Source organism: Haliaeetus albicilla, chromosome 19 (genome assembly GCF_947461875.1).
Source record: "Haliaeetus albicilla chromosome 19, bHalAlb1.1, whole genome shotgun sequence".
Lineage (NCBI taxonomy): Eukaryota > Metazoa > Chordata > Aves > Accipitriformes > Accipitridae > Haliaeetus > Haliaeetus albicilla.
In genome coordinates, this window is record NC_091501.1 from 11,025,018 (window position 1) to 11,048,239 (window position 23,222).

General features: G+C 40.2%; 1 protein-coding gene across 7 annotated transcripts in view; it reads right to left on the bottom strand.

The window, feature by feature from the left end:
- The window catches only part of BICD1 (BICD cargo adaptor 1), a 182,695-nt gene that overhangs the window by 75,486 nt on the left and 83,987 nt on the right, over positions 1-23,222 (bottom strand). For all 7 annotated transcript variants that reach the window (XM_069807594.1, XM_069807593.1, XM_069807596.1 and 4 more), the window contains exon 2: positions 15,438-15,650. In XM_069807594.1, the coding sequence (XP_069663695.1) occupies positions 15,438-15,650 (213 nt within the window). The remainder of the gene's footprint in view (positions 1-15,437; positions 15,651-23,222) is intronic.

Here is a 23,222-nt window from a genome sequence, read left to right on the forward strand (position 1 = left end):
TTCCCAAAACAACTGAAAGCAAGTCTTTTACTTCATATACAATCTCTCTCAGACCAAATCATTCTTCCCCACCCTTGGTTGAACAATAATAGGCTATCAAGGCTGTGCAACAAAACCCCACACTGTAAAGTGAAAATTACAGCAAGAAAAAAATCTGAATCTAACTGGAGAACAGCATAGCTGAAAACACAGGTTCCATCTGTGTATTCACGAGAAGAGGCAGCAATAAATCACATTTAGAAGTTAACCCCAGTCATGCTGAAATAATGAAAGTTTCTAATGGATTACAGACGGGAGATGGAAAGCAGAAAGCCAGAGGAGAAGGCACATGGCTCTGCACCCCAATAGCCCCTGAGTTATGTGCTTCAGTGGAGGAAGTGACATGTGTTTATTTTACTTTACTGTTGTTTTCACAACCCATTTTACCACACCACTAAATGACACCATTATAGGGCCTGAACTGTTTTTCGGCTGCAACATGAGCTTTAAAAATAACTTGACCTTCCAGACCTCAGATGCGAATGATGCTTAGAGCTGCCTCCACTACTTCAAGGCACAACTATGAGAGGGAGTTTCCTTATGAAGCACAGCATAAAAAAAACTGTTAAACAAAAATGCTTAAATACACATAACAAAAACTGAATGTGATTTTAGGTTTCAGTAATAAGACAAGCTCTGATATTTCAAACATTGCAAGATTGTGTAGCCCACACCAGAATTTTGCTGCAGTGGTAGACAAGAAAGAAATAGTCATGGCTAAATTTCCTTAAGTAGCAGCATGTAATAAAGAAGAAACCAGCCTATTTTGTTTTTAATGTCCTGGGCTTGCTTAAAACTCCCGGTGAAAAGGCCAGTGCAATACAGTATGAAAACCACAATGATAATCCAGTCTTTGCATTTGGTTCTTGATGGAAAGAAAGATTAAGTCTCCAATTCACTCTAAGTTATTGCCATGATTTTTAATCAAATGACAACAGGATTCAAAACAATCTCCAATGAGTTTGCCACCTTTGGAAGCAAGGAGCTTTCCAGTTTTAGTCAAAGAACAAAATTTTTGCTAACTATCCTGCCTTTAAATAGATAGTTATGGCTCTTTTTGCCTCAAGGCACAAAGTTACAGAGGCTATAGCACGGGTTATCCTGACTATGCAAAGAATCAATATCTCTGATATTTCTGACTTCAGCTAAGAACAAAAATGTAGACTGTGTTAGGGGGACTTCAGAGTTTCAATTTGTAACATGCATTTATTGGGTCTGAAAAGGAAATATAGTTGCCCAAAGTAAATGGGTATAAAAGAATGATTAATCTACATAAATGTTGCTGAAGCTGAGCTGGTAGTTGGTTCGCCTTGCCTTTCTGATTGCTGCAGGGAGAAGCTAGGTAATAGTATTCATCGAATTCCTGCAATCTGGACCTTAGCTCACCCAGGCAATTCACAGCCTGAATTCAGCAGGAGACAGGTGGTGTAGCTGTCCTGTGTTAGAGCTGACTGTACAAGAAGAGTTTATTACTATTGATAACATGCTAATAGGAGAAAGATTTCTTAAACAGAAACCTAGCAAGGTTGTATGTTTTTTATTTTAAGTTTCCAGACCCATGTAGGGTTTTTTTTTTCCTTCCCAACGCTCTAAAACTTTTTCACTTTTTAAACTTCAGAACATGCACTGTCATTATTTCTTTCCCTTGAAGACATTAATACAATTTCAAGTGTATTAACAATATAGTAGTATTTCTAAACTCTATTAGCAATTTAAGGTTTAATTTCATTTGTAGCCTATAAAGTGATTTATTTTAAAACAGAGTTATGGCTCTGGTGTATAACTCCATCTCATAACAAATTTGGTGAGAAGAAATTATATAGTCAGGTTAGGAGAAAGAGTCAGTCATAACTTTTAGAGGGCGAAAAAAGTGGTAATGGAAAACTCGTAACGGGCTTTTTAAAAGTGTTTGCAAGGGATAAAAACAATGCAAAAAAATCTAATATATGAAAGCTGTCAAGGGACTGACTTCAAATCACCACTGACATTTATAGAGTATGGGCAAGCCAAGTTATATAAAAACCAGCTGTACCTCCTAGCTCCCAAAACAAAAATATTCTGATGATGATTCAAAGATCTGCAATAAAATGAGTGTCAAAAAATACACTAATCACATAAATCTACATCTATAGCTATTTCCTACCTGCTTAACAACTTACTGCGCAGTAGAATGCTTATGAGAATTGGTGCCAAAACAAGGTGAGGACCAGTTCCAAAGAGTGTCTGTGAACATGTCTGAAAGTCCTATCCATAGGCTTTCTTGGACACCCTTTATGCTTCTGCTTCAAAACACGCTTAGATGTCTTTATGGATTGGAACTTCTTTTCTGACATCTTGCAAAGGAGTCTGCAGATTCAGCCCTTCCTCATTGCATTTGAAGACTTGGACAACGAACCAAGGCCATCCTTTTCCTCTTAGATTTTTGGAGCAAGCCAAGGCAGAGCGAGTTCATAAAACCTTGTTGCTGACGTGATGTATGCCAAAATATTGAATTTCTCTCTTTAATATATTCCTAACTACTTGACAACCAACCCCTGTCTATATCTATTCTTTAGATTTTTTACTTTTTCCTCCCTGCTTTTCTTAATCTGTCTTGAGCACTCTGCATGCCTTATTTGAGAGGGACAGATAGTCACTGCACATGAAATACCACTTGGAGAGAAGCTATCTGGGAAAGAATCATTTCTCCACATTGACCAGAACTTTGCCCTTGCCATTGTAATCATGTACAGCTACTAAGCACAGAACCAGAAGCTGTTATCTTCTCAATGCTGTTGTGTTGCCACTTCCCTTGAGAAAATGAGATGGGTGGGAATATGAGCAACAAATGTAAACTACCCTGTATCGTTAACCAAAACTCACAGTATTGTATTTGCTAACAGTTGCTTTTACATCCCCTTTTCATGACTAGGTATGCAGGACTGATGGGAAATAGCCCATTTTTAACCCACCTCACTCTGAAGTGGACACTGTAATGCTACAGCCATTCTTCACGTATAGTTCACAGCCAGTATCAGAACAGACATCCTGACCGTTTCACCGAAGTGAAAATCACGTATCTATGATGATGCCTTCAAGGCACATTTGGCTGAAAGAGCCAATGTACTGTGCTTCAGAAGGAGAGGAAAGGCTATGCAGGCAGAATGAATAAGCAGTGAAGACAAAAATTGCATTCATATCTAGTCCTACCTATTTGATGGGGTTTTTGGAACAATAATGTCACAGAAGCAGACAAGCTCTGATTATGTATGAGCATCTGCACGTACACATCTAAAACATTTGCCAGCAAAAGTGCATTTCTCTCAATCCTGAAGCTTAAAAGTGGATTTGACCATCACAATGAAAGGGTGATAACACTGTCTGACCTCTGCCTGACTTGCTGCCCTCCTCTTGGATGCTGACTGGCACTGACTGTTGAGAATAACTAAAAATAACCAGCTTGTCTCATATATGGTAATAAGGGCAAAGGGAGAAAAAGAGGTGGTATATTTGAGTTTCTTGCTGTTCACCCTCCTGTCATCTTCCTCTTATATTTTTCCCCTTGGGAACAGAGTTTGTTGCAGAAACCACAATTAGCACAGATGATGGGAGCCAAGAACTTATTAATGATTTCAAACCAAGGCCAAACTGGTAATGAGTTTTGAGGCAGAAAAGGGAATTGAACAGGAGTACATACTCCACAGAGGACCATACTTAAGGATAGCATCACATTGCCACACAGAGCAGACTTCGGTTTTGGAAGATGCAGGCTGAATTAATCTAAATGAGAGGATGCCAACATACAGAGCACAAAAATACAACCCCCCCAAAATGCTTGCTTTTCTCATATTTTTCAGGGTTTCATAGGTTTTGCTCCTGTGTGGTGTCCTTCTTTTTATTTGTATGGTGTTTTTTTGCCAAGGAAGTTTTTAGTAGTCACTAACTATCCAAAGGCATGTATTAGATGTGTCATGCTCAGTCTCGCTCTGATTGCACCTCAGAAATCATCCACTTCTGGGGTCAGGGCACCAGCAGTGCTCTGTGCCCTGGTATCCAAGACACATCCCTAGAAAAAGGTAAACCCCCTTTCCCAAAATTACCTAGAAGGTCCTAGGAGAAACTCTTACAAATAAATCGGTATTGATTAAAGGACAAGAAAAAATACACTGAATATAAATGTGGGTTTTGAATAAATAAGAGCAAATGTGGAAGCTCAAGTATCTTGGCTGGTAATTATTTTCCACATGTGGTCAGCGTGCATGAGTTTCTCTCAAGGTCCAAGTACTAATCACAGCACCAGACGAGATCATTAGGTTTTTCAGTTTTGTTTGGTGGATCTCATCTCTGAATCAGTGCTCTCCAGTGCCATCAGTTCTGCGCTGCTTAATTATGAGCAATGTCAAAAGTTTAGGAGGAAGCAGGTTAGGAAAACAAGCAGTGATGCATCTGTATGCAGAGAACAGGAGAAAGTCAACAACAGAAGGTAAAGGCACACAGAGCTACAAAGCACACAGGGACTCCCAGGAGAGGAGAAATACGACTGCACTGCTTGTGTACTGACAACTGGGAATACATCAAGATTACTGTTCTGTAACCCCAACGAGTCCTGAAGGCATAAAACATTCAACAATTGCCAGGTACATTCTAACACTGGATGACTAGGAAGAACAGCATCAGTCTCTTGGAGAAGCTTTAACTCTTTCTTTTTTAAATTTGAAACCACTCAGGATATTTAAAAAAAAAAAAAAAAGGGAATTAATTGGAACAGGGACAACAAACTTACTTTCATTCTTTGTTTAATAATCTTTATCCATGGCACATCTCACTGAAACTTACGCTCTATTTGCTTATGCACTCAGGCAGTGAAGATTTCCAGCAAAAATTTCTCCTTCTTCTTGTTATGACCTTCCTTTATCTGGAAAAGTGCTTAAGCTTTTGGACTTGAGCTTCAGAAATATCCAGGGTATTCTCCCTTTCCCGCTTAATCCCAGGCAAATGAATGAAGTCACAAGGTACAAGTCAACACAGCTCCTGGGCTCTTGCTCCTGAGAGTCCAGATCACATTGCAAGGATCCTTTAAAAATTGGCAACACAGCCAATCCCAGCACTGCCAAAAACCATCTTACTCTGCACCACTTGAACAGACAAAAGCCCAAGTTATTCTTAACCAGCAAATTAGTACTGAAAAGAGTAAGTCAGCACAAGCCGTTCTTATGAGGGCTTCCTCATCTAGAAACAAAAACAAGTTAGCAAAGTTATGTATTTTTAAGAAAGTTGAGGCAACACAAAACTAATATTTTCTCAGTTCAGAGAGCTGCTAGCTAGTCCAATAGCTTGCCTCTGGCAGCAGCCACTCACAGGTGGGTAACACACGAGAAACAGGGATGTTATACGACGATGCTCTCCCCAGCATCCCCTCCCAGCCCCCTGTATCAGGGGGTTGAGGAACTTTGAGCTGGGCACTGGGTCTGGGTCTTCAGGTATAAGCAGCACTGATGGCCCCATCCTCCATGAAATCTCTCGCTCCTCTTTAAACCCAGGTATACCTCTGGTCTCCACAGCTATGCTCTCAGCACATTCTCACGCAATACCTTGTACAGGGGTGTACATAAAGGGCTTTGAAACATTACCTCAGCACAAATAAGGGGTCATTATTTCACAGATCTTATATAAGAACAAGCACTGCCAGATACCGATTTGATTAATTACCGCCTAGAGATTATGGAGCACAGCTGAAAGTACACTCTCTTTCATTTTCTATTTGAGGCCCTGCAAAGGACTCTTTCTGAAAGAAGCTGGGAATTTGAGTGTTTATAATAAGGCATTCTGTATTGTGCTGGTTTGGGCTGGGATAGAGTTGATTTTCTTCATAGTAGCTAGTATGGGGCTGTGTTTTGGATTTGTGCTGAAAACAGTGTTGGTCATTCAGGGATGTTTTCGCTCCTGCTGAGCAGTGCTCACCCAGAGCCAAGGGCTGTTCTGCTCCTCACCCCACCCCACCAGCGAGGAGGCTGGGGGGGCACAAGGAGTTGGGAGGGGACACAGCCGGGACAGCTGACCCCAACTGACCCAAGGGATATCCCAGACCATAGGACGTCATGCTCAGCATAGAAAGCTGGGGAAGAAGGAAGGGGGGGATGTTCGTAGCGATGGCGTTTGTCTTCCCAAGTCCCCGTTAGGCGTGATGGAGCCCGGCTGTCCTGGAGATGGCTGAACACCTGCCTGCCCATGGGAAGTGGGAAATGGATTCCCTGGTTTGCTTTGCTTGAATGCACAGCTTTTGCTTTACCTGTTAAACTGTCTTGATCTCAGCCTACGAGTTTTCTCACTTTTACTCTTCCAATTCTCTCCCCCATCCCACCAGAGTGGAGTGAGCGAGTGGCTGTGTTGGGCTTAGCTGCCAGCTGGGATTAAACCACAACATGTATTTATGCAACAGTCCCTTGGTTATGCTTCATTATCCTGCCTGGCCTTTTTTTGACCTCCCTACTGTCCATTGTTTGACTCCGTTATTCACAGCAGAGCTAAATGCCTGAACCTTGCCAAAGAAAGCAGTGTCATGCATGTGTCAGATCACAAGTTTACATCCTAAGTCATTGTTCCAGGTTCATTAACAGGAAACACAACTAACCAAAGCTGCTTTTGGTAGCTTGCAGGTATATTCGAGGGTGAGAACAGCAGAACAAGGAGCTGAAGATCACCCTGAGGAAACAGTGCCACAACAAAATGTATTTATCCTGCACTGTTGACCTCCCTATTCTATTACAGTTGGTGCTTATGAGGAGTGTGTGCTTAGAAACACTATCATTTTATGAGCAATTATAGGATTATAAACCATATTTCATGACTCAAAAGGGTGAATCTCACATGGCCACCTTTGCTTTCACCTGCAGGAGCAAGTGGTTTGTTGGTCAATGTGTGAAAAAAGAACCACAAGAAAGTGTTTGGCGGTAAACACGTAGTAGATGAAGTTGAATGGCAGATTTATAATTAAACCTTTATCTGTTAACAAGGGCACTCAGAAGCAGTCTATGCTGGACAGGTCTTGCTGTCTATACTCAAGGCTCTTTCTTTGATAGATGGACAGTATCAGCTGCTAGTATATCTATCCCTTTCACTGCACAAGGAGAGATTTGGTAGGATTACAAGTCACAGCTTGCTTTATTTTTCTGTCTCCAAGACATAAAGAAAGACATTTTGTTTCTTTTCGGAAGTAAAATTCTGTGAACAGGAAAAATAAATGCACAGGGCAGAGAAAACCATTTAACAAGCATCAGTATCTAACACTGTGAAATAACACCCTCACAAAACTGCTGTACAAACTATGTGAAAATTAGTTAAAAAATCTTTGTTAGCAAACACCATTGAGTATGACCTCCACAGTTTTGTACCTTCCAGACTGCCTCGTGCCACAAAGCCAGGTTTTACACTTCAGGGTGATCTGCTGCTACCCTTTCCCATCACAGCCAGTGGTGACAACAGTCACCAAACCCATCTGCACACTGCCTTCATTGCCTGTTAGGAGAAAACCTGCAGTGGACCTCTTTTACAGGGATTACACCTTCATCCACATCACTCTGAAGCGAGGAGGTGTAGGCGCTTGCATGAGAACTAGTGAGACTGATATGAACACAGTATGAATGGAAATGTGCGTGTAAGTGTCAAATTAAAAACAGAACAAGGGTTAAAGGAATGGCCTGCAGTGGTAGTGAAGGCCACCACTTGCAGTCAATGCAATGATGGCCCACCAGTGGCCTTCACTTACAAACACGCACTGCTGATTCTACAGAGAATGTGTCAAGAGGACAGGAATTTGGAGCAAAGACAGGGTCACCCTCCACCCTCTTCAGCCTAAAGCCCCCAGAGGTCCTGCAGCTCTTTCCAGTTAGATAGAACATAGACAAGTAAGTGCCTTCACAGGAAAAGCATTAACACCTTACTGCTTACAGAAAAACTGTTAACATGTTTTTAAAGAGATCCAGATAAGACACAAGTATATACTGGAGTTTGATTTGAAGCAGGTCAGCAACATCTAATAAAATTTCCCATGTTACAGAACATTATGCTATTATACGATAGTTAAGATTATGGTCAATCTGAAAACTTTTCCTGAAAGCAGAAGGAAACAATACATTTTTAGCAAACTTTTAAGCCTCTCAGGACAAAAAACCCCCACCCATTAGCACTGTCAGCAAAGTAGGGAGAAAAATTTATGAGGGTGGCTAGGCACCAGCAAGCTGGAAAATCTCCCTTCAGCAGGCTTTTCTAAAAACAGGAGAGAGAAAAGAAAGACACCTCCCTGTGGGCAAAGTAACAAATTTATATTCTAAGCCTAATTTAGAGCCGGTTCTAGCCAACTGAAGGAAACTTCCAAAACAAAGGAATGTAAATATAGTTAATTAGACTGACCATGCTAGTACTACCCTAAAACACGATGAGATAGCTCTCCTGACAGGAGAAACACTTCTGCCGTCTCCCTATCAGGCCTCAACTGCACTTTGTTTCTCAGGCAGCTCTGACCCCCAAGTCATCTCCGCGGGCTGCTCTGGCATCACATTCCTACAGCTTTGTTTCAAAAAGCAGTGCTTGCATGATAGTATATGAGGATGAAGACACCATTACCAATGGCTACACTGAATATTTCCCTGTATTTCCTTACTCATTCTCCCTCTAGAAATGAAGCCATGCTGCAAGTACCAGTGTAATATTAGTAAGAAGGTAAACATATTTATAATGCAGGCTTTATTTAATCAGTATAAATCCCCAAAGAAACTTCCATTCTTCAGTAGATTGAGTGAGATAAGTCTGTTGATACGGCCACTGGGAAGCACAGGACAACACAATGAGGGAGCAGGCGAGATCATGGAAGGATGCTGCATGTGTTGTCACAGTCAATACTGTAGTCACTTAAACCACTTCACCATCTAGGATAATCGTCAAAGCACAATCACAGGTTGCCCATTCTATGCATGAAGAAAATTAAACAACTATGAGGCAAAGCAAGCTAATAACATTGAAGAGAGTTCACTACTCTCCAAGAGAGCTTTGTCACTATGGCCAGGCTGCTAAGAGGTGCTTCCTGCAGTACATGGTTCATAGCAGTGATTCCTCTTCCTGGATGCATCTTTTCCATCTTTCTTCAACACAGAGTTGAAGAAAGTTACCTCACTTGGTAATCTGGAGCTACCTCCCTCCAAGAGCTCAGTAGTCAAACCAGTAGCCACAGGAGATCCAGGCCAAAGACCATGCTTTCTCTGAGGGATGGAGACAGCCTTTGCTAAGGGCTGTCACCTCACAGAGGAGAGACTGGGGTTCTAGTCTATGCCCCAATTAATATTTAAGTATATCTTATTAAACATTAATTGAAATAGGGACTAGAACTAGTTCCGTATTCCCAGCTGAATGGCTTCGCCTTTAGGCTACAGTCATTCTTATGAGTTTGATCGCTTTTGCTCTCCCTGACCCACAAAATACTAACTATCCCCCAACAAAGTGGAACACCTTCATCTGAAGGAATGAAGAGCCTGCCAACTGACTGCTAGGGCACTTTCTTCAGAGGGAGAAGGGGATTCATAATCCCTTAGACAGAAGAGAAATTGGAGCCCCAAACCTTGCCACAACCACAGAACCAGAGGATGGAAGGACATCACTAGGTGATGAGGTCAGCTAGGGAAACATCTCCTTGGAGGATCCCAGTAGCATCTACAGCAGCGTTCAATATCCAGCAACAGTGTAGTAACAGACCTCAGTCCAAGCCAGAGGTCTTCCTGAACGCATCTGGAAGCAGACCTTTACAGGGGCAGAAAATTTTACATGAGGAAACTTCAGCACCTAACGACTGTAGGAGCCTCCAGGAGTCGATGACAATTGAGTGCATTGAGGATCTCAGTTTTGGACCTAACTACAGCCTACATTAAACAGGAAGCACTATGTACCCAAATCCTGTTACGGTCTAACCCTAGAGCAACAAAACAAGAACCTGAAATTGGTGTGGCTATTAACTAGACATGTGCCCACATTTAGTTTTTAGGCTTTACCCTGAATTGTCAAAAATGAGAAACACCCTAACTCTTCAGACTGAGAAATGATAAATTCTAAATGGCAAATAGCCAAATAGGAATTTTTGAAGATAATATGGTATAGAAATACCAGTTCTTAATATTGTTCTTCTAGATAAAAGTCAGCTTGAACACAATGCCTGTAAATTTTTTCCATTTCCTATGTATTTTCAGAATAGAGATGTGGCCACTTAGCATGAGGTTACATTTCTGAAATGGCCATAGCTAGCAGTAAATGTTCTTATAATTATTCACACAGCACAAGTGCTCATGCTTTGCATCATACATAGGTTGCCCTCCAAAAAAATCCAGGCTATCACACCCATACATTGCCTGATTAGCCTGAACCACAAGATCTTTGTACTGCTGAAATAAGCAAGAGTTTAACTATTGATTTCAAGGGCAGCAGGGCTGCACTACTTCATCCCAGTTTTTTTATCACCTGTTTTCAGAACATAATGGCTCACCAATTTGTGTTTTTCTCCCCACCCACTTTTCCACTGCGCTCATCCATGCTTTTGTGCTCCAGAAGCACAGGTGCGTGCCGTTGCTGTGGTCTATTAACATTGCCATCACATAAACCGCCCTGTTCATCTATTATCTCCCCGTCTGCAGGTACCCAGGTGCTGATTTCTTTCTGCAATCCCAGCAGCTGCTGCAGTGACATTTAGTAGCACAGGTTCTGAGTTTTAACCCTTTGCTTTCCTGGCTTTGTTATTCCTCCTTTTCACTAGTCTTGTTGGGAAGAAAGAGCTGACCCATACCTGCCAGCCTCTTCAGACACAACAGCATTCATCTACCCACCTCACACAACTCCTAATTCTAGTCTCATAACACCTACAAGACACAACCTGTACCATCACCTTTCATCTCCATTTTCTACAGTTTCACCTGCTTCCTCTCTTTGCTTCATGCTCTTTCCCCTCCAGTTGCCGCTTGTTTTGAGTCAGATGCCCAGCTCCAAGGCATTCAGCCTCCTCATGAAGGAGGAGCAGGATCTCATCACAAGAGCTTTTGGCTCCAACCTCTGAGCTGGGTCATCTGTGCTTCTATAACCACCTCTGTCAGTTATCAACTCCTCAAGGTAGTGATTTCATCTTCTTTACCCATCTATGAAGTGCTTATGTTTACCATAAGGAAAGATTTTTCAGTGGCACAAATGGAAGAACCAGTCACTCATCTCCCAACTATAAGCAAGCACAGTGTTTTTAAATAGGAAAAAAAACAAACACTGGAGAATTAGAAAATGATAAAAGATTGTGTTTTTAAAATATGTTTTAAAAAGAGTATTTCTTTAACAGTTATACTATGGGCAGGCAATTCATATGCGGTTAGAAAAGGTTAAATGAGCTAATTGCCATACTGATCCCTCCACACAGAGAGGCCATCTACCATAAACTGTGTGATGCATAACATACAGATTTTGTAAATCTGGTCTCTGACTGCTAAAAAATGATCTTGCTGGCCTTAGTTTTAAAATCAGTATATTTTTTCGTTCAGATTACAACAGTTTTAAGAATCTCCAAATAACCTTCTACATCCCCTGTCTGAGGTCTTGGTGATAGAAAAGAATGAAAAGGGCTACCTACTTTCCAAAACGTATATTTTATTTAGGTAGGTGACAGTTAATAATATACCTATCCAAAACTCTAGGGATTTTTATTACATCAAAAATAATGCTGCTAGTGTTTTACTCTTTTGATTGTTTTAACATGAATCTAGAAAGCCATCTCTGTAGAGATTGTTGATTCATCCTTCACCATCAGGATGAAAAAAATGCTCAAGTTCTTCAAATATATGTCTTTTTCCAGTGATGAGCATTGAAATCAGTTTGTTTGCTTTCCCAGACTGCGATGCATAGTCTCGAGAGACCTGAGCCTGATACATTCCCTTCAATAGCAAGAGGGATCCAGGTCAAGCTACCCTGCAGACATCAGCTGTGACTATATGGCAGATACTTGCAAAAAGGCATGAATTTTTAAACTCTGGGGCTATGGAATTCCCAAGATTCCTAAAAGCCATCAGCATTCATACGAGTGTATTCTGATGGTTCACAAAATGCTCATACACATTCATATGACGTTGGATTTCTGTGCAAATTGAGAAAGCATTGTGTGTTCAGAAGAGAACTCCCACGACAGACTAGGGAACGGAGAAGCACTGACTGTGTTATTTAGGGATGTGGTACCAATAACAGGGGTCACTTTTTGAAATCCTAGCTATCAGTCTTCAGTATCATAAGGGACTGAGTGCATGGATAAAGTACCATAAATTTCCATCATCTATGCAAAAATGCTATTTCCAGAACCACACAGCAGTTTTTCAAACTTTTAATCACTCCTTTTGCCTTCAGTCTTAATATAATTTTTTGGTTTAATTTATAAGATGTCTTAGTAAGTTTTAAAAAACAACTATAAAGCATATTGTCTTGGGCAGGCGAGGGGGGCGGGGAGGGGAAGAGACAGTATACAGCCAGATAGCTACCATCCAGAATCTATCTTTACATCACTCACTACAGCTGCTCACATAAAGATCATCCCTTCTTCTTCCATTTTTTTCTCTAAGTAGATTTTAAAATATATTGGTTAAAGAGACAAACTACTTTCTCACTGTAGCAATCTACCTGTGGCAGCTTCTAATGACTGTCTTTACCCCAAAATGTACCAGACATTTCATATTTTTTTTCTCACCTTAGTGCTTGTTAAGATTTGGAGTAGGCTAAGCCTGCCTTTTCCTATTAGCAGTACTCAGCACCAAGCGAAGTTCATAAACACTTGCAGTAGAAGGGCATCGCATTTCTGCAGGCACTTGGACATCACAGCCTTAGGATTTATGTGTTTGGACCAAGGTATTCTGAGCTGGGTACAAGGGTGAGACTCCTTTGAGCACAAGGAGAGATACCAGTGTAATTCAGTGTGACAACATCCTCAAGAGCCTGGAGGCAGATGTCAGCCACCCACTATCTCTTATTATGTTCAAGTAATTAATCACAATATGTGTGGTGTAAGCTTGAATGAACTAACTGCACTAATCCCATTTATGTTTAAATACATTGATTGTAGTTCCACAAAATAAAAGTTCAACATAGTCAAGGACTTTACATGCAGGGTCCAACATCATCTTAATAATAACAATCAGTTTATCCATCTTATTGTTATTCAAGTAAATTCTTTTCTTGCACTTTAACTACTAGGCCTTGTTTCTATTTAGCATTGGAACACAAAATAATTGCAGCTGGTCTCACACTACAGGTTCCTATTATCTCCAAAGAAATGAGGACAATCAATATTGTAGGGAGGACAGGTACTGAAACTGCCTCCTGAATAACTTCCAGATCAATAATCATGATAGAAAATGGAAGGGAGATTTGCATTTGAAGGAATCCCAAGGAGATCCCAAAGGAAGGAATTGACTACAAAGACAAACATGTATTTTTTCTCACCAAATGGTTAGGTAGGTGTGTCAGCAGCTGGTTGCCTATTACCAAGAAGATTTTAGGATGAGTAGATATAAACTTGATTTTAATTTTTTTTGTTAACCACTGCAACAGCAATTACAATCACATATGTTAATTGGAACTTGTGAATAAACAGCATATATTTACTTTTTACTGAAACCTGATTTGTATTATGGGCAAGTCCAGTGCAACTGTTAAATAAGAATGTTCAATGGGATTAAAGGACCCAGTCCCAGGGAGACCCTGTCCCAGGGGTTTCTGTAGGTTAAAAGGATGCCATTCCACTCAGCTACAGAAAACAGAATCATTTAGGTTGGAGAAGACCTTTAAGATCGTTGAATCCAACTGTTAACCTAACACTGCCAAGTAACCCTAAACCATGTCCTTAAGTGCCACCTCTACATGTCTTTTAAATACCCTCCAGGGATGGTGACTGCACCACTTCCCCATGATAATCTTTGTTAAATTCACATGAAAGAATCACTTTCCAGAATCACCTAGGAAAGATCTCTTCCAGCAGCTGGACAGTCAGGAGAGCCCCTACGTCCCAGCATTCCTGGGGAAAGCAAGGAAGATGTGGGGTTACTTCAAAGTGCTGCCTTCCCCTGCGCGTAGCTGCTCTGCTTAAAAAACTGAATCTGTAGAGGTTTGCAAGAGAAACAGTAAGACTGGCATCAATGAGGTATAAATGTGTGTGTGAAAGCACTAAAAGGAATAGCAGAAGGATAAAAGTGTGCATTGAAGGCACCTTGATGAACAGGCCATCAAAATCATAGCAGACTTGTGTGCAATTTCTCAGACACCCAGACTGCAAAAACAGCCTACACCCAGGGAAGGAGACTAGAGAGCAACAAATAGGTCAGCAGGGACTCACAGGAGTGGCATAAGCCAAAGAGAAAAGTTTGATAAATGTCAACTCCTTAGGGGCACAAAGGCACATCCAAAATGAGCTCATGGTCACAAATCTATGAGGAGCCCAGGACAGGTGATGAGGACTTGATAGTCAGTATTCCTTATCCTACATTTCACCGTAATTAACGCTGGCCAGAGTGGTGGGACACACACATCTTAGTAAGTCTAAGTTGTGTGTGTTTAAGAGTCTAAGAAAGTGAGCAAGAGCCAATTTGCTAGCAAAGCTGAAGGAAACCTTCCTCTCACATACGGTCTTGTGTTAAGCTTTGCTACATGAATTGTGCAAACTAACCATCAATATGGAAAGAATGAACTAGTAAAATTATATCAGTCCTCCACTAACTGGGATATAGGAACAACAGTAAGTAAAAAACCCTTCTATCTAAACTTCCAAATTTCAAGCGAAAAAAGACTAGTTACTAAATACTACTAAATTCTCCATTTAAATTAATCAATAACCACTGTGTCCCATATGGCCACTAACTACATTTGGCTTCCTTACCGTTACCCATTTTCAAAACATGAGCATGCATTTTAATTTTGCTTTACAGTAGAAAAAAACTGGCGAAAGCTTTATCTAATTCTAGCCAACCCAGAATACCTAAGAAATTACACGAGTGTTGAGAAAGACAGGAGTTGCATGAATATTAGAAGTGTGCAGAAAAGGTGTTTATGTAACATTAAATTATATGTAGGCACTATAAAATACAATGCAAAATGCTAAGAGTGCTTTGGAAATTATAGCTTCCTGAACTGAGTTTTATTTTTAAAGAACAACAAAAGAACCCTACAAATATAATAATTTAAAAGTTACATGTTTTCCTTTCTAAATTCTAACCCTCTCAGGCCAGGTAGTTTCTGGGATGATCACAGACTGGTAGGCGAGCATTTTTACTTCTTGTAGTATTTTTATGACTCAGAGCCATGCCACCCATGATACTAAAAAAAAAAAAAAAAATTCAGCCCCTAGCTCCCTGCACACCCCCATTTACCTCTTTCAAGTCTTGGACAATAGCAGTGAGTCTCTCATTCTCTGCCTGAACGTTGGTGACCACTGCCCTGCTCTGCTTCAGCTCGTTCTGCATCTCCAAAATCTTCCCGAGGTAATAAGCTTCTTTTGATGCAGACTCCTGGAGAAGAGTTTCTTCACGTGTTTCACCATCTTCAGCCACTTTGCGGTGAATTGAGAAGGACTGTCCAAATGCCTGGAAGAGGAAAACAGTGCACAGTATAAAACGACTGAAGCCCTAGAAAAATTATCAACAATAACGAGCAGATGCATAGCCAGCAGGAATGAAATAGATCTGTGAGTCCCAAACTCTGACCTAATAAATACTGCTTTAGCAGCTTCCTAGCAGCTGAAGGCCACCATCTCATTTAGCTGAAATGAAGCATCTTGAAGCTGTTCTCATTTACAGTATGGATTTATGGCCCCTATCCAGGCAACCTCCACTGAGATCAAGATGGTACTCTGCTAACTAGCCGTTAATTAGTGCCAGTGTTTAACTCTCCAGCATGAGGGCAGCTGACAATTCGTCAATTCCTTTCTTTTCTAGTTCTGCAAAACAAAAGGTGGTGTTTGGTTTTTTTTTGAAGAGCATAAATAGCTGACAAATCTTTTTGAAATTGCTTTCCATTTTCAACATTCTTTTATTATAGGAGCTGACTTCATGGTATGGAAAAAAGCTTCCCATAACTTGAAAAAAACATAAATGAGCTGTTTCAAGCAGTGGCCATTTATACTGCTGGTAAGCTAAACACGGAGTTTGAAAGCCCCTTCTTTTCATTTCTACACAGTGTCTTCTGCTTCTACTGAAAAGAAACAATATTTAAGTATTCAAGAAGTTTCTAAATATATAGGTAATTTTCAGTGATTCTCTTCCCCCTTTTGTTACTGGTTTAGAGTGATCAGTTTAGTAAGGCAGTATTTTCCCAGTGACAGTTTCTGATGTTATTTTGGACAGCTCTGAAGCAACCCGGAAGAAAGCAAAGTAGAAGCCACAACAGTAGAAGTGATGGAGATACTCAGCTATGAAAGACAGAGGGGAAAAACCTGCAATAATATAATAACACAAAAAAATAATGTAATAACACAAAATAATATATAAATAAAAATAAAATAGTAATGAAATAATATACAAGGTAAAATAAAAGCACAGCCTATTTTGTTTGTATTGCCTTTAAAAACAGATATTTGGTTGAAAATGACATGGACTAATTCTGGAAAAAGCCAGAAGGCGGCCTCTAATGTTAAGAATATTTAGCCTAATGTAGGCAAAAGCTCTCTCTCAATTCAAAGAGAGTATTTTTGAAAGACCATGATTTAAAATTTTTTTTTCCCCAATATAGGAGAGATATGTCATGGCTATATATGTTCTTTTGGTGGGAAATTCTCCCCTAAAGCCCAATTTCTACCCAGCTATATGAAACCACAAAGCAGAGTATACATTTGTACCCACTGTAAGCTGTGTCCTCCTTTGCCTTCCCGTCAATAAGAACTACTTGCCAAATGAAATCCATTGTTTTACTGCCACTATTTATAGCCTTTCAGAACACATTCTACGTTTTACTGGCACTAGAACTGAAGCCACCCCTTAGAAACTTCAAAGCAAAACCCTGTTCAAAAACTTTTTAGCTTTTAAGTCTAATTCACTTAGAGATTCCTGTGAACTCAGCATTAAAGGATTCTAAAAATATTCAATAATGTATTAACCCAGCTGTCTTCTCAAAAGACTGCAAGTTACTGAAATAGCAAGCATCAGCAACTTGCCAAATAGGATTTTCCAAGTAACAAGAAATTCAGTCTAATGAAACTGTTAAGCACTGATTCAGTAACTATATCTGTGACTAAGACGACTGTTTCAGGAACACTACTGATAAATTATATCTTACTCAACATACTTACATTCAATGGCTCACTGTTCCTAAGTTGAGACTGAGCAAAAAGCACCAGTCTAATACCTACAAGACAAATGTAAACACCACACATCCGGGGGCAGGGAGGGAAAAAAAAAAAAAAAAAAAAAAATCAAAACACAGCAGAACAGCAGGTAGGACTGACAGAGCTGGAGAAGCTCCTGAAGAAATGGGAGCTGGAGCCCTCTCTACCCGAGAACTACAATTAAAAGCACTATGGGTAAATACCCGAGAACTACAATTAAAAGCACTATGGGTAAATACCAGTACACAGTGATGATGGCTTCCCAGGTACATACTATATTTTCCTCAAGCGTACTTTAAAGGCGCATTTTAGCACATGTGATGTTTGAGAATGGCCATGAATGCACATTTTGGGGAAGGTGCATAGCATAACAGAAAATTAGTGTGTACTTAACATTTTCTTGTAGCTATGACTACAGAAAATGTCAGAGAAAATAATTTAAACTTTTTTTCTACGAAAGTAAATTTGAACATTACCATATATTATACTATTCAATTTCTTTCTTAAACATTAAAAATCAGGGGAAGGAAAGAAAGGAAGCATAGTTCTCTTTCCATATCGATGGAAATTCTGCAGATCCACACAACAAGGAGAGGAACACAAGATGTCTTTTAATTAAAAAGCAAGTAAAAAGTCCTGCTTCCGTATTTCATGGTCTGTATACAACACCAAAAAGTTTAAACTTTCCAGACATACCCACTTAAGGCCTTCCATGAGATTGATCACTTTTAAATTCAGCCGTACATCAGTATTTTTCAGCTGGTAGCCAGATATTTGTTCTATTTTGGTTTTATGTTTTAATAATTTGCTTAATATGTTTACTTATTTATAAAACCTTATAACCTCGCTATGATAGAAATATTTCAATTAACTGCGCTCACTTATCTCCCTGAAGCCATCCCTGCAGCAGGAACAGTTAGTCACCTGAAAAACTTTTCAGGTCAACTAACTTTATGACAAGCGCAACTGTTGTCATCCAACAACTCCCAGTTTCCCGGTCTGGATGGGGCAGTACACCTCACACCACCGCTTCACACGAACAGCACGAGCTGGCTGCAGCCTGGGAGAGCTGGAACAGCCCACTTCAGTCCTCACAATTACCTCCTGAGCAGGTTGGACAGTAAAGAGTCAAAAGGTCCCCAGGAGCTGGGAAATCCATGTTAGTGAAAGCCAGTAATGGATACGAACTGGAGGAGCATTTGGCACAGAGGCATTCATATGTGAGAACTGGATGCAACTAGTATTGGCATCAGGTGTGGAAGGAAGAAGCAGCAGGTGAAGCTTAAAACATGACAAGGTGGCTACCTGGACTGCAAGCTAAAGAAAGTTCACCTGCATTTGGGTCAAGTGTTGGGTACAAACTAGTTTGCTGAACATATCTTATGGTATTGCATATGGGAAAATACTAGCCTGCTATGGAAGCCTGACTGGGGAAACAGTTTTCCTTTGACACCACACAACACCAAGGGAGAGGAAGAAGCACCATGCAAATGGAGAGCAGATGTTCCCTGTGTTCACCATTGATGAAGATAGATATTTTAGTCAGGTATTTATAGCAAAGGTATATAGCTTGGCTCCTGGAGATAAACCGTTCCTGCCTAAAAGTACTTTGTCACCTATATTAGTACCACACCAGCTTCTCCCTAAACCAAATTTCAGGTGATGCCAGGGTTTGTGTGGCACGAGTCTTTTTGGTAGCAGAAGAGGGGACCACAGGGGTGGCTCTTCCATTCTGTTCCATCTTTTCAAATGGGTTAGGACAAGTACATCCACATATGCTGTGGAGTTCTCTGACCTAGCCACAAAGAAGTAACTGCAGAAGCAAAGAACTGTGGTTGTAACTGCGGGAATGGTGCCCAACTCGCTTGCACTGTTTCTACACAGTATTTGGATGGGTGCTGTACTATATCTTGCAGACATGTTATTTAATTACCACAGTTCTTTTCAGTATGGTGCTGCCTTGCTTAGTATGACTACTCATTAAAACCACTTAGAAATCACTAGTGGTCCCTTGGTGGCCCTTAGTTTCAGCAATCACATTGCAGAGTTTTTCTGACAAAGCACATCTCCCAAACTTAAGTCAGGACTCAGACAGGGCTGTATAGTCTTTTATGGCTTCTATCCCCCAGAGAAACCCCCTCCCAGCGTAGGCACAATAACTTAAAAGTCAGCTACAAAGACTGAGGCACATTTACTGTTTTGACAAAGACTGTCCTAACAGAAACCAGTCTGAATTTCACCTTACACTAGTCCCAGCACTCCTCTCAAGACTTTGCTTGAAAGGATGCTCTCGACTGAGTTAGGAGATACTTTTTTGGTAAGTTGGTCATAAAAACAAGATGCCATTAAACGTTGTATGTATATTCCGAGACCTGAGAATTCATTAAACATTGTATATATATTCTGAGACCTGAGAATTGTATAACAGTATCATGACCTTTTAGGGGGTTTCTTAAAATTTGAACTTTGAGAACAATAAAATAATGATCGGTATTTGAGTGCGTGATAAAGGATGGCAACAGTGGGCACACACAGGCAAGAGGTCAGTCTGATCACGGAGAAAGGTGTAACTTCTGAGGAAAAGCCCATTTGCCATTGAACTCTAAATAACCCCAAATAGAAATTACAGTGTCAGAAGCAAACTAGCATGAAAGAAAGAAAGCAGCGAATAAAATGGGCACAGATCTGTAAAAGAGCAATAGAAAAATATGACTGTTCCAAACAACATATGTAAGAATATTTATATGACAAATATAAACACCAATAGAAAGCTCATGAGCAGTGAGTGACATGAAATGATGTCTGTAAAATGAAAATTATATTTAGCACTTGGAAAAAAAAAGGGAAAAAGAGAAACTAGATGTCTAATTTAGGTGTAGAAAGCAGCACATATGCAAAAGATCAGCTAAAAACATAAGTAGGTAATGAAGGATGCTATTTCTGAGTTTCAGTTTTATTTTTACTAGCCACCTCCTGGGGCAGGAATTCTGAAGTGTTTGCATAGAAATTCACTCTTCTAGTCTGTGATGACTAATAAGCAATAAAACATGACCTGACTGCTATCAGGACAAGCAGGCAGCCTACCTTCATGGCTTTGACACTTAATGTAGTTTTTCTGATGCATAATGCAACAGCATTGAACTTGTTCAAATAATTACCCATTTCAGCTGCTAACTTGCTGCAAAGCAGAATGTATTATGTATTAGTTACCTCCACATTCCTAACACAAAAGCAGGGAAAAAAAAAAAATCAGTTTGGGATTATCCAAGAGGGTAGCATATTTCCTAGCCAAACACCAGTATGGCACCACAAACTGAAACCTTTGCTAGAAATGCCTAACTGGGATTAATATCAGGGACAGGCCTTATTTTGTGGCACAGCTTGAATGCCCACTTATCACTGAATATTCCTTTAGTCACTTGCAATTCCGTGTGTTTCAGATTTTGTTTGGGTTTTTTTTTTTAAGCTTACTATATTTATTTTTTTTTTCCCTTCTTCACAACTCATTATCCAAAGCTCATGGTTCTCTGACATTCTTCTGTTAGGGAGCAATCAGCAGCAGACATAGGTCTGGGAGGAAATCCCCTCCAGGCAAGGCTGAGCAGGGGAGCGAGTGGGTGAGCAGGCTTCTAGCCCTGCCCTCAAAACCAGCCAGTACAAAACTGCCCCCCGTCCCCCCTAAGATGCGATGGGCTCCATATAGACACATTATTTCCTTAACTTACCTCCAGTATTATACACCCTGTTCACTTAAACGCTGCTGAAATCAACCTGCCTGTAGCAGTTTCTTTGCTAGTAAATCCAAGCCAGTATTCAGCCTAACTGGGAATCTCCGTGGGCTTTCTTACAGGTGTATGCTCGGTTCCGATCACTTGGTGTTTGTCGTTCCCTGCTCCCTCACACTGTGGGTACACAGATTGTCCAGGGTCCTGGACAAGGACCATGTTTTATTCTTGATGAACACAGGAGGTAGCACTGAGTCTACACCCAACTTGGTTTTTTTGGCAGCATTGTGGTGCCAACAGCAAACACCACCACTCTTACAGAAGTTACTGAAGGGCTCCAATCATGTTATATCTGTTTTCTTAAAAAGTGGTAAAGTTTTATGCCTCTGAAATTTATTCATAATTTAGACTAAATCTTTAAGTAGTTGACATGACCTCCTGATGATAATTTAAGACAGCTGAGAGAGGTCAATAGGTTTCCTTTTGGAATCCAATTCTGAAGCGATTAAAGTCTTCAAATGCAAATAATAGGCATGTTGCAATCAAAACACAGACAGATGCATGCTTAATGATGACAGAAGAAAAAAATTAATAGGTATATGCGAATAGTGCATGGGAGATGGACAGCCCATGCAGGGAAGCAGATTGGAAACTCAAAACCAGATTGAGAACACAGCTGGAATCAGCATGGGCATATAGGCAAGAAAACTAGACCATGAACTTTTGGGTTGACATGCTAGCTGAAAACAGCTTGTTGTTTTACAGCTACGGGAGTGTCCCATTTGCCTGATTCCTCCTGCGTTCAAGCAAGCAGGATGCTGAACTCTCCTACAAAGACGTAGAAGATAGAAAGATGCTCGATCCCATCACTAATTCCTCCGTCAGCTCAGAATGGCAAACAAGGTTCCTACACTTAACTTGTCCCCCAGTCAAAAGGAATATGAGATAACTGATCAAAATTCAGTTGTAGCCAAGCAACCATCTAAGAATTAGTCATTTCATAATTTCCAGACTCAAGACGATCAGCTTTATGCTCTATGCCACACAACATGAATAGGATTTTTGTGTGTTTGTTTGGATGTTTTTTTGTTTTGTTTTTTTGTTTTGTTTTGGTTTTGTTTGTTTGTTTTTTAAATGTAACCACCTGTTTTTTACTTCATACGCCCCATCTTGGAGAAAAAACGCTAAATGTTTTATACTCTGTTTAAAGCAAGATGACAAACTGGGTTTTCCTTATTTTTTCTGATGAGGTTGGTCTGCCTTCTGAAAAAGGTAAAGGTTAAACTTTAAAGGACAGTAGTTTTCAATTCATGCTTTACTACAGACACTTGGTATGACCTTAAGGAAATTGTTCCTCAACTTCCCACTTGAAAAATGTAGAGGACAGTATCTGCTATGCAGTGAAGACGACTGTTATGATACACTCATTCACAATCTGAGATACAATATACTATAGTTAACTATACTGTGCTCATAACTATGATACATCCATAAATGTTACTTGAAGAAGATATTTTATTATTATCTCCTAAAGGCAAAAAGCATTTAACTTCATTTCCAAATACCAGCTTACTTAATGAACTCAATTCAATACCAATGCAAATGCTGGTGCAATGGTAAAGTCATGTAAGTTAATATCTGCATGAGAGAGTTAACTTGCAAAAAGACTTGCAAACTAACGTGCTGGAGGTTTTATCTGTGCCAGAAATACTGAGGAGATCAGATACATGGAAAACAAAAGTAATACTGAGACTGTTTACAGATGCAGAGCAGTAGGACAAATGTCAACTATTCATAGTCTTTTCCTCAAGGAAGCTTTGGATAAAAGTGTGCACAATGTGGACGTCCTCTGTTTGTTCTCAGTGTATCCCTACAGTGTCTACAGGCCTGCTGAAACTCATACATCAGATGCTAATCAACAAAGCCTTCAGAAAATACTGGGGGAAATGAGCATTTACATTCAACTCGGCTACAGACACGGCCACACTTCTGCAGTCTCAGTACATATTGTGCTGATTTCAATCAATATGCCACGGTGTGAGGCCTTAGGCAACCATGCTGCTTTTTTATAAATAAGGAACAAAAATACTCTTAAATGTGATGGTTAGGAA